The 12,046-nt window shown below is 39.3% G+C and overlaps 1 protein-coding gene across 1 annotated transcript; it reads right to left on the reverse strand.

Annotated features, from left to right (window-relative positions):
- Window positions 1–816: 816 nt before the first annotated feature.
- Window positions 817–10,454, reverse strand: sugp1 (SURP and G patch domain containing 1). The gene is made up of 14 exons (XM_037788072.1): window positions 10,436–10,454; window positions 8,980–9,148; window positions 8,672–8,769; window positions 7,978–8,229; window positions 7,705–7,828; window positions 7,510–7,610; window positions 6,818–6,941; window positions 6,419–6,732; window positions 5,347–5,453; window positions 4,964–5,141; window positions 4,718–4,824; window positions 3,193–3,338; window positions 1,496–1,625; window positions 817–1,299 (listed from the first exon to the last, which is right to left on the reverse strand). Exons 1-14 carry the CDS (start codon window positions 10,452–10,454, stop codon window positions 1,273–1,275), a joined length of 1,896 nt encoding a protein of 631 aa, XP_037644000.1. The 3' UTR covers window positions 817–1,272.
- Window positions 10,455–12,046: the final 1,592 nt, after the last annotated feature.

Genomic DNA, 12,046 nt, shown 5'->3' on the forward strand with positions numbered 1-12,046 from the left:
AAGTCTCCCTCAAAAATAATCCAAGGCACACTGTAGTGTTGGTGTGCGAGCTACTGCTGAATGCTCACAGTGACCCTGATGAAGACCTGTGTTGGTCGCAACGCGTTGGTCATTTACATAAACAATTATTGCCATGTAAAATAAAGGCGTTTTAATTTTGTTCAAACACTGCTTTGGATTATTTTTGAGGGAGACTTGCATTTTGGACTTTTTTCCACCCATGCAATGAGCCCTTCACAAGACTGAATGAGCCCAATACACCTGAAGGATCCAAAGAGCACCTGTATGTGATTACCACAGAGACCCAGCAGCGCTTCTACTCCATTGTCTTCAAAAAATGTTTTTTTTCAGAAGTTTATAAATTGATTACATTTTAAACAAAAGAGTTTGATTTTCTGACATTTTTTTTTTTTTTAAACTTTACCATACCACTAACCAACCGAAGGCTTGGTTTACCTTTCTAATATGGCTCAAGTTGCCTCTGATTGATGCTTTGGCCAACACCAGAGTGGCTCTTGCTCAGCTGGGATTTCGGAGTTATATTTATCCCGTGTAAACCCCCTCTGGGGAATGGCAAACTGAAGGTCTGATTTCACTGATCTGTCAACCTCCTCCTCCTCCTCCTCCTCCTGGCCACTGGCTGCTTGAGCCTGGTCAGCTCTACTCAATGGCTCACTGGTGCTCAGAGCCGTACAGAAATGAATACTGATGGGAACATGATTGGATAGATAACTGCACTCAGCACACAAGTGAACCATAAACTTAGCTCCTACTTATTTCCTCATAAACAAGTGAATTAACAGATACGTACAGTAGTTATAAAGACATATTTGTCCACATTTCAGCAAGTGGCCATTTTTTATTGTGATCACAGAAGCATATAATGACAGGAATCAAAAATCAGTTATAACACAGTGAGGAAAATGTTATATAGTTGGAAATGCATAGTCGAGTCAAGCTCTGAAAGGGAACAAAATGGTAACACAAACTGAAGAGTGAACTCCTTCTGGAAGCCAGGCGATGCAAGTTTATATATTTTAAGTCGTTACAGTATTAAATTGAAATGTAACAAAACAGGTGATCCATTATTTAAAGGAAACATTTTAAACTTCAAACGTAATTGAGAATCTCTCTACTCGTCACACACGTACTAAAATTTCTGCAACAAGAGTCCATTTCACAAACCGAGCAGAGCTGTGGCAGCTGCAGAAAACAGCTTTTTAAGTTATGATAAACATGAACAAGTATAAACAAAAGAAACAGTCCTCTACATCAGTAATATGGTCTCCGTGGATTATTCTGTGGAAACAAAAATGAAATACTTGATTAAAATATTATAGCAAAGGACACTTAACCCTGATGAATGGATCAGCAACATTACGTTTCTAAAGCTAATATTAAACAATGAGTATGGATTTCTATTACACATTATATTCAATGCAAATTCACAGAATAGTGTTACAACAAACAGAAAACAATGTGAAACAGAACTTACCAATGGGTTTGGCCTGAAGCGGTAAGCCAGCATCATCCTCTTTCTAAAAGCATCGTACTCATCGTCATTTTTTGTGAGCGAGGCTGGACGGTCAACTCCCAACCCGGCTCCGTTCATAGCGGTCTGACCCCTGGAGTGAGACAGAGAGAGGGAGATGCTCAAAATCTCTTTTCATGCATGTTTGGTAATTCAAGAGCCAATACAATATTAGTGTTACTTTCAGTCCATCTGGATAAAGCATAACAGTTCAAATATAGGCCGTGTTCACAGAAGATAGTTTAACATGTCACAGAAGAAAAAGCACAGGTGTAAATAATAAAAAATAACGTCTGAATCCTATTTAGCTGCTTCATTTTAAAGCCTCTGAACACCCACACAGGTGTTCTCAGTTAATCTGGCTGATTAGACCTCTTCTCTGGACTGTGCCAGCGTGTATACCTCTAACTAATAAACTAATAAATGACTATTACCTCTTTCACACGGATGACAAGGGTCGGACCAGGGTTATCTGACCCATGTTCAACCCTTCTTTTGTCAATTCAAACCAAGCCAGCGAACACGGGTTGATCATGACAATTTAGATATGACCCGAGTCACAACCCCGGGAGCAATGCTTACCAATTACCTCAATCTTGTATCCTGTCTTGTGCCACATCATGGCAGAGAGCTCAGACTTTTGTCTGCTCACTGAGATTAATCTCTACAACTGCAAGAGAGGAGAGCCTCTTTCAATGTGAAACCCCATGTGAGGCCATTAAGAGCTTTTTATTGATGCAAAAGGTGTAGAGTTATATGACTAGTCTATTGTCTGCTGCATGTGCTAAAGGCACAATCTGTGATTTAAAGGGAAGTCCGATTATCTCAAATGTATATCGTTAAAAAAAAATGCATGCCAATAGGCCTTTTCCACAGAAGACATTTTGACGTGTCACAGTATGAAAACCACAGGTACAGGTATAATACATTTAATTATGGCTGCTTCAGTTTCAGGTTCCTGGTTTTGTGCATGCTGGCTCGTTAATATTATTAGTAACACCTGTGCTTTTCCTGCTACGACAAGTTAAAATGTGTACTGTGAAAAACGGCTTTCATATGAAATCTTCCTAACAAATTTTATTTACACTTCATCAACACCCCGAAGTGGTGTCACATTTTCTAAAGCACTGTTCAGGCAAACTCAAATGGCACTGACTAGCTATCCACCCTGAACAGCAGTCAGACAGAAATTTGCCTGACAAAATTTACTGGCGGAGTGTGGCCAAAAGCAGAGGCGACAGGAAATAGCGTGGGTAGGGTTGTAAACCTAAACCACTTTCAACCTGTTCAGAGGTCTAATCAGCCAGAATAACTGAAAACACCTGTGTGGGTGAACACAGGCTTTCAGGGTCCTGATATTGTACATGCCGGCTCACCGTCATGGCTTACTGGGACACTTGCTGAAAAAAAGATTTCCCAGTCGACAAAAAACAATTGTTAGTGGAAATAAACACTCAAACGGTTTCTGTTGTGTACTCTTCTGTGCACTGTCTTGTTGACTTGTTGTCTTGTCATTATTTTAGGAAACTAGAAAAAGTATTTTTCACACTTTAAAAATAACTGTAGTGCTGCTTCATTTAAGATTTACGGTTATTTACAAGTGTACCCTGAATGATAAAGAAATGCAATGAAAGACAAATGTACTGAAGATGAATGCTCACTTGTTGACAGGAGCCTTGATGCCCTGTCCGTCACTGCCGAGGCCATCACCGTCCTTCCAGCCCATCTTCATAAGCATTCGGAAACCAAGATTCTCCACCGTCAACTTAAACTCTTTGTATTCTGAGTAGTCTGGGTCCCGGCCCTCCTGCAAGCCAAGAAGACAAGAGTTGTGCATTTATGCCATACACACTGAAGTGCTGCACCATGTCACTGCCTCCAATACCATTTTGTCGCTTTCTAAAAATAAAAGGAGGAGGGTGGGGGAGATTATTGAATACTAATTCAGCGTAGGTGAGGCAAGACCTTCTATTATTCAGCTGATTTAACTGGAAAAGAATGAACGCTGCCTGTCATCTGAGACTGTTCAGTACAGCGGGGTTGGTGTTACTCCGCACTGGTGGTCTTCACTCAATACAACCTGCATTTTCTCTCTTAGTTTCATTTGCCGTTACACTCAAACAGTGTTACATTCTGGGTCTTACGTGACTGCTGACTTTCCATTAACTTTTCATGACTCTAGCTGAGAATTTGCGTTAGAAAAAAAAATCTCTATTGGCATAGTCTGCTGTTTTTCAACCTTTAAAAAGGGATTTTAAAAAAGTGTGTTTTCCACAACGGTGCCAAATCGAGTTAAACAGACAAGTGGCAATTACAGTCTCCTCCTGGGGATCCCTCAGGAGGAACGAGAGGAGTTTGCGGGGAAAAGGGACGTCTGCGTTGCTCTGCTGGCTGTTGCCACAGAGGCCCTGACCTGGATAAGCAGCTTGAAAACAGAGGCATGGATCGACGATTACAATCCTGTTTACAGACACTTTCAACTGACCTTGGCCCTACTAAATTGTGTATGGTCTTCCTGTGGCAAAGCAGACATTTAATGGCTAAAAGCTACCACAAACTACACTAGAGAGGTATGAAACAAGTTTTACAATACTCTGAAGATATCCCGCAGAAATTATTTTCTCTAAACACACAAAACACCTCTTAAAATAACACATTCAAAACATTTAATGACTTGTGGGATGTCTGAAAAACAATTATTTACATTAGTTTGGTGCCTCCTTCTCCGATTCAAAGGAGTCATCATCTACATTTACCTCTAAAACTGTAGAGCTGCAACGATTAGTTGTTAACTTTTAAATGAATCGACAACTATTTTGATAATCAATTATTCGGTCAAAAAAGTAATTCTCTGATTCCAGCTTCTTAAATGTGAATATTTTCTGGTTTCTTTACTCCTCTATGACAGTAAACTGAATATCTTTAAGTTGTAGACAAAACAAGACATTTGAGGACATCATCTTGGACTTTGGGAAACAATGATCGACATTTTTCACCATTTTATAGACCAAACAGCTAATCGATTAATTGAGAAAATAATCAACAGATTAATCAACAATGAACATGATCGTTAGTTGCAGTCCTATAAAACTTAAGTTAATGGATATGTGCATTCCTAGCAGTTGCACAACAGCGAAATCCTTCCCTATTAGGCGAGGGAACAAGTGAATTCAGAGGCAAACTAACCTTGAGGGCCTTGAAGGTCTCCATGAACTTGTCCAGCTCCTCAGGGGGCAGGAAGTCACCAATAAAATGTTTCCCTTTACCCATATCTGTCAGAGATTCTGCCCACTCTGGAAAAGTACAGACGAGAAGGTTCTTTTTTTTAAACAGTTGATAATTTTCACCTTTATGAGAACTGATTATCGAGCACGGACAGCTGCTAGTGTTGCAGAGGCAAGACCAACTATCCATACTGATGGTCAGCCTTACCGCGAGTCTTCTCCATTTCCATCTGTCGGAGACGATGCTCCCAGGTGCCTGCCTGCTGGTCCACTTCTTCATCACTGTCGTATTCATGTTGATGGTCTCTGATGGCCTTCTCCCACATCACCTGCATCTCCGCCATCGCACGCTTGTGCTTCATGATCATGTCAAACATCTCTTGCATCTACAGAGTGCATGAGAAAATGATGAGATAAGAGATTACAGGGCCTAATTATCCTGAATTTATGGTGCGATCAAGCCGAGTTATCAACGTTCCTTCTGACTAATCTAAAAAAGACAGATTAAATTAAAAACAATAGACAAAGAGTGAATAATAAAATATTGGTATAGTTAAAAATGCAGCGTACATTTAGTATTCACTTTCATACCTCTTGTTGTTCTTTGAGTTGTTTCTTCTGGTCCTCAGATAGTTCCGTCACTCCTACCAGACCAAGAGGCTTTCCCTTCTTATAACCGAGACCCCTCAGGTCCTGGGCTGAAACAGACGTTACCACAAACTTATATATTCATAAATTAATCATTGGCTGATGGTGTGGCCAAAACAGCAAATTAAAATGTGATTTTTGCCATTTTATCAATACGTATAATAATAACTGCACTGTTATCTTCTATTACTCTTCCAAAAGTGCACATAAATATTAGCATGTATGGGTTGGAAAATGTTAGACAAAGGTATCAGCTCCAAAAACATATTGACACTGGCTTCTGAAAAGGTTGCACCAAGTTTAGGTTTTGTTAATTACTTTCAATCCCCACAAGAACAAAATGTGTATGCACCAAGGTTATCGTAGTAAACTAAAATTGAAACTAAAAATGAAAATAAGCAGAGAGAAATATTGTTAGTAAACTGAAACTTAATCAAAATGATATCCTTTCAGAAAATGATTTTGCATTGTTAAAAAAAACGACTAAAAATAAAATAAAAATGAACATAAGTTCATTTCAGGTTTAGTTTTTTAGCTATAAAATATCATTACCGAAAAAACGAGACTGCAAGAATTGTTGTCAACTCTTGTGACATTGAACCACAGAAATTGAACGGACTTGACATTCCAGGAAATGGTGCTATGCTGCAATTGCTTCACTAAAGTAGCGTGACAATTAAACATTATGGCCATTCCTGTACAGTTCTCAAAACTTGTTTTATATGTATATATAGCTACATACGTCTGATACATTATACTTGGTCCAAACAAAAACAAACTAAAACTACTGTAAAACTAAAACTAACTAAATTTATATAAAGTAAACCTTTATGAATAACTGAAACTAAACTAAAACTAGCAAATGCACTCTGAAAACTAACCTAAACTAAACTAAAATGAAATTGAAAGGTCAAAGCTAAAAATAAAATAAAATAAACACTAACTGAAAATTCTAAACTATTATAACCTTGGTATGCACACATACTTATAGCATGTAGAAAAACAGTTCATGTACCAGAGAGAGAAGGTGTGTCATGGTCTGGAACAGTGAGCTCCGGAGGAACAATGATGGGAGGAATGGGCAACTCGACTTTGTCATCCTCAGACCCCCATCTACTCTTTCTCTTCCGTTTGACAGGCGGAGTTTCTGCCTCCCGAGTGTGTGGTGGAGGAGCGGCATTCAGCGATAATGGCGAAGCAGCTGGTCGCTGAAAGTCTGTCTTCGATTCTGCTTCTGGAGGTGAAGAGCTCCGAGAGGCAGCAGCACGATACGCCTGTACTTTCTCTTTGAAGAAGTGGTAGGCTGGACTTTGGTGGTCATATAAAAAACTGAGGGAGGGACAGTAGATATTTTGTGTAAAACCAGACTTAAAGTGTATAGAAACACAATGACATATATTATCCAGTGACTGACCTGAAGGCTGGGTTGTCTCGGTTACGCTCAGCAGCGATGGCTTCCACCTCGGGGCCACCCTCCACCACAAACCTGGCCAGCTTCTCAGCCACCTGCTGGGTTTCCGCGTCCACTGGGGGGGAGACTTTAAGCAGCCTATCAGTACTGTGACTCAATTCACACTCTACTACTGTACCGTACTTAACTGGCCCTCACACTCCACCAGTCTAGAGCCAATAGGGGATAAGAAGAGGAAGGAGGGAGGAGGAGCAAGGGGGACAGGGGTGGTGAATGGGAACTGCATGGATGTGAGGCTTTTTATGTAACAAATGAAGACCATGTAAAGGCTCCATCACATACACTATGCCTACACTGTGAAACTTGGATCTGCATGTACAATGTTGTGCACAATTTAGGACTAGAAAATGTACTCCATCTTTAAATTCTTAATATGATTCAAGTAGGCACAACATAGGGGTGAGCAACATGGACAAATATCACAACATACTGGTTAAAGTGTAGAACTCAATTCTTTGCAGCTTTCAAAGTCCAATCCAAAAACAAATATGGTTTATTAAAACATAAGAGAATAAGAGGAAAAACTAAAGAAGCCATAACCTGTATATGCACAGCCTAAAATAAGAAGCAGATCGATGGTGAACCTGGACTAGAAATTAGAGACAAAAACAGAGTGTGAGAAGAGGTAATCTTACCATTATCCGACGTATTCTCAGGTCTTAGCAAATCCTTTCTCAAAATGGCAACTCTGTGTTTGTAGTAGAGAAACTCCATGCTGCTCTTATCGTATAAAAATCTGAAAGGCAAGGATAACATTTGAAATCAGATTAGTGTGAATATACTGTACGAGTAAATACATCTGGATGTGCTACACTGTCCTTAAAACTTACGAGAAAACAGGATTGTCCTTGTAGTCCTCCTGGGCCTTTCGCTCCAGCTCAGCTCCTCCCTCCGCCACAAAAGAGGCCATCTTGTCGATAATGAGTCTGGTGTCTGAGTCCTCTGGGGGAGAGACTTTAAGCAGGCTATGAGTACATTTACTCTAAGGGCACCTATGACAAAATGCCAGTCACAAGGCACTGGAGTATGAAGAAGATGCACTGAAAATGTCCAAGCCATGGAATTGTCCAGAGATACACTGAAAAACACAGGCCTTGAATTACCTTTCATCTCTAAGAATCTGGAGTAATCTGTCTCCTCTTCCTCATCTTCATCATCCGGAGAACAAAACACGCTCGGCCTCTGGCTGAGAACAGGATTCTTCTTGTGTGAGTGTGAGTAGTTCTTGAACTGACTGAGCATGCTACTGACTCCAAGGCCAGGCCGCTTGCCAACAAGAATGCTCTTTTTCGGCTGTGCATTTCCTCCTGGTGATGAAGTCGAGGTTGTGGGAGTTTTGGTATCACTGGTGGAACCTAGAACGAGTATAAAACAGGACACGTTTTTTAAAAATCTAGTACAAGCCTTCATTTTAAGGGTATTCATTTTTCTGCTATAGATGGTTAGGGTTGTTCTTGAACCAGAAAATTTGGTAAGCAACACAAGTATGTAATGTGAGGTAATGTTCATGGTCCCCATTCCAGACTAGTTTCCTTAGGTCAGGATGCCCTCTTTAAAAACCTCTGCCTCCCACAAACTGTGCTGCTGTCAAGGACTTATAGTAGACAGCCTTGAGCCTTTTTGTCTGTCTCTTATGTAAGCCAAAAGTAAGGTTATGGCTATTATTCTGTGTTCCAGCGTTCATGCTGCTGTGCGACATTCACTATACAACATCACAGTAATACATTAATTGTGATGAGGATATGACAAAAACTTGAGAAATATTTTGGTCAAAACTGTGCAGATCAAAGTACTAACCATTGTTGGGTTTGTCCTTCTGCATCCTTATGAACTGCTGTAAGAAGCTTCCATCATTTAAAAACTTGTTTGAAGAAGGTCCTTGAAGACTGGGAGAACTATTGGGATTCAGAATTAATTAAATATGTTTAAATATACTTTGTTATAATTTAGGCCAATGTTGGTGTCAAAAAAAACATTCAAACATAACAATACTGACTGGCAGGACCAGACATTCACACTGTACTTTAAAAATAAAATGATTTCCATAGCTTTAAGTTTGCTGTGTCTGTGCCATATTACCAGGTCCATAATGAGCATATTGTTACCTTGGAGGCAGGGGTTTGCTCGGGGTTTGCACATTCATTTTTGCTTGCTCTGCCATTTTGGCCTCAATCTCCTTCTTCTTCTGAGCAATCAGCTTCTCTTGACGGAGAATATTCATGTTCATCTTGTTTTTCTGTGGCTGGATAGGCTTAGACTTCCATCCTCCTCGCCCTAAAACAGCAATAAAGGGAAAATGCAATATATCTGAATCAGAAATACTTTATTGATCCTCGGGGAGAAATTGGGGCATTACAACTGCTCTTATATAAACATAAAGAAATGTAAGAAACATAGAAATAAAGGTGTATGTAACCTGTAATTAATGCTACAATATATAACACAATATATGTAGAGAAATATAACTAAATAATAAAAATAAGAAAATAAGAAATATGTACAAATATTTGCATTAAGACACGCAATATACTGTATAACCACAATGTAAATAAGTAAAGGCAAAATGCTAAGAAGTGGGATCTATTAAGTGTGTTATATATAAATGCAAAAATGGTATAAATAAGAATATTTCTTGAAATGTACAATATAAATGCAGTATTAGTGACAGTGTAAACATCACAACAATACGCATGCTGTATAGCTGTGGAGCTGGCAGTTGAGGTAGCAAATGCAAGTGACATTTTCTGATATGCATCCTATGAAATTTGACCCAATTAAGGTTCAAGGTTAACTGATTCTACAACAACGAAATGCAAGTTGTAACGTTAGTCCCTTTGTGATGTAAAAGCACAGCTCAAGACCCACCTCTTTTCTGTGGCTTTTGAATGTACTTGAACTGTGATTACTAATTGGCCTTTTATAATGCTCATTATAACAGTCTTTTTACTCATGGATTTTATCTTGGTCTGTCTGTGGATGTGTGTGGTTTTGTTGTCTGCACTGTTGACCTGTTTTTATTCTGCCTATGTCTGTAAAGCACTTTGGTCAGCTCATGTTGTTTTAAATGTGCTATAGAAATACATTTGACTTGACTAAAGTTAAAAGAAAATTATTTTTTTATGGTGGAGTAAATTTGAGTTTATTATATAATTGACAATACAAGGGTTCATCTCCAAAAGGCAATATGGTAACATACATTTATATGTAATAATCTAACTTTGCATTGCAGACTAGCATACAAGAAAACTTTACTTTTAAAGGCTGCTAAGAAACTGGGGGGCAAAAAAGCGACATTCATGTCATTAAATGTGGATGTTACAGTTGGCAGAACTAAAGAAACTCGGGTATTTGTTAACTTACATATATATATATAATTCAAACTGTAACATTTGGTAACTAACCAGCCTTAGCGACCAGACCGCGAGCTAACGTTGTGACGCCAGTTAGAGAGCGCTCCTGTTAACAGCTAACGGCTAATCGGGCTAACTTAACGTGTTTACTGAGGCCAGCTGCGACGTGTTTAACGTTATAATCACAGTCATATTCACAGTAAAGATGTACCTGCATCGCTAGGCTCCATGGTCGTAGCAGGAGGTAAATATATTTGGGAAAACGACGCTCACGGACTACAATAAGGCCTTCCGTTGATCTGTACGCTGAGTCCACTGGTTCTTCTTCTTCTCTCAGTATTAATGGTAGATCACTAACAGGTTGAAGGTGCATACCGCCACCTACTGGACTGGAGTGTGGAGCAGTAGATTGGCAGGAAAATAAATAAAATAAAAATAAAATGGAATAATAATAATAATAATAATAATAATAATAATAATAATAATTATAATAATAATAATAATAATTATAACAATAATAATAATAATAATTATAATAATAATAATAATTAAATTATCTCCATTATTCCTGTTGCCCTTAAAGGGACTATTTGTAACTTTGTACGCGCATAAATGTAGCGGGTCGTCACACATGCGCGCTCCCATATGCGTGTAGCCGCTGTGCACTCCTCCTCTGCCTGCTCTCCTTCACTCAGACAGCTCAGCTCGCTCCACCTCTAGACGTGAACGCGCGTTCACTCCACACTGCAGAAGAGTTAGTTTAGCTCTGAGAATATCTAGTGAATGTACAGGGAACGTTTGTGCAGAAATAACTGCTGCAGCTCCTCCAGACCAACAGAGGTTTTCCATGTCTTGTGAAGTGACGGAGCTTTACGTTGTCTTCTCGTTACCGACCGGGTGCCTGTGTCTCCCCTGCTCTCTCCGGCTGCGGGCGGAGAGAGCAGGGAGACACGCTGGAGAGCCCCACTGCCTCAGCCTGCACTTAGGCAGGAAAAGCCAACACTAGGATCAGATCTAAATCATGTTCATGGAGAGACCTTCGTCTGGTCAGCTAACATTACTGCCAAGCAGCTGAAATATAGAGTGATATTGTGGTTTTAGCTGACGTGTGTCGCCTCACTGTTTTGAGCGATGCTCGTTCAGGTATATTGAGAGCGAGCAAGCGCGAGCCCGACGCTGACTTTCGTTGATTTCACGGCCACAGGTGTCGCTGTTAAGAAGCATTTCTGAAAGTTACAAATAGTCCCTTTAAGTAATAAATCAGAAGATTGTGTACTTTCTTAGCCTGTAACGGCTTCTTCTTCTTCTTCTTCTTCTTCTTCTTCTTCCTTGGTGTTTTATGGCATTGGCAAACAACTTTATGGTGCATTACCGTCCACCACCAACTGATTATGGACTTCACAGATATTATCCAGCAAGTCATTATCTTGTTAAGTTTAAACATGACATTGATGTAAACTGTTCATTCTGTGATGTACTCCCAGAAACTCTTCTTCATTTATTCTGGCACTGTGACCATAGCAAAAGGCTGTGGAAGGACTTGAGTAGATTCATTATTGATAATATTGACCCTGATTTTATTCTATGTCTAGAGAATGTTTTGTTTGGTTTCTATAAAGGTAACAGTAAAATTAAAGAACATTATATTATTAATCTGATTATTCTCTTAGCTAAATTTCTTATACGTAAATCCAAATTTAGTAAATCTAAACCTTCATTTTTTGTATTTGAACATGAATCCAAACAATACATTAAATTGATTCTCTCCTCCGAAAACAAAAAAGCTATTAAGACGTTAACTTTATGCACCTCCTTTAATATA

The sequence above is a fragment of the Sebastes umbrosus genome, chromosome 12 (assembly GCF_015220745.1).
Source record: "Sebastes umbrosus isolate fSebUmb1 chromosome 12, fSebUmb1.pri, whole genome shotgun sequence".
NCBI classification, from domain to species: Eukaryota; Metazoa; Chordata; class Actinopteri; order Perciformes; family Sebastidae; genus Sebastes; species Sebastes umbrosus.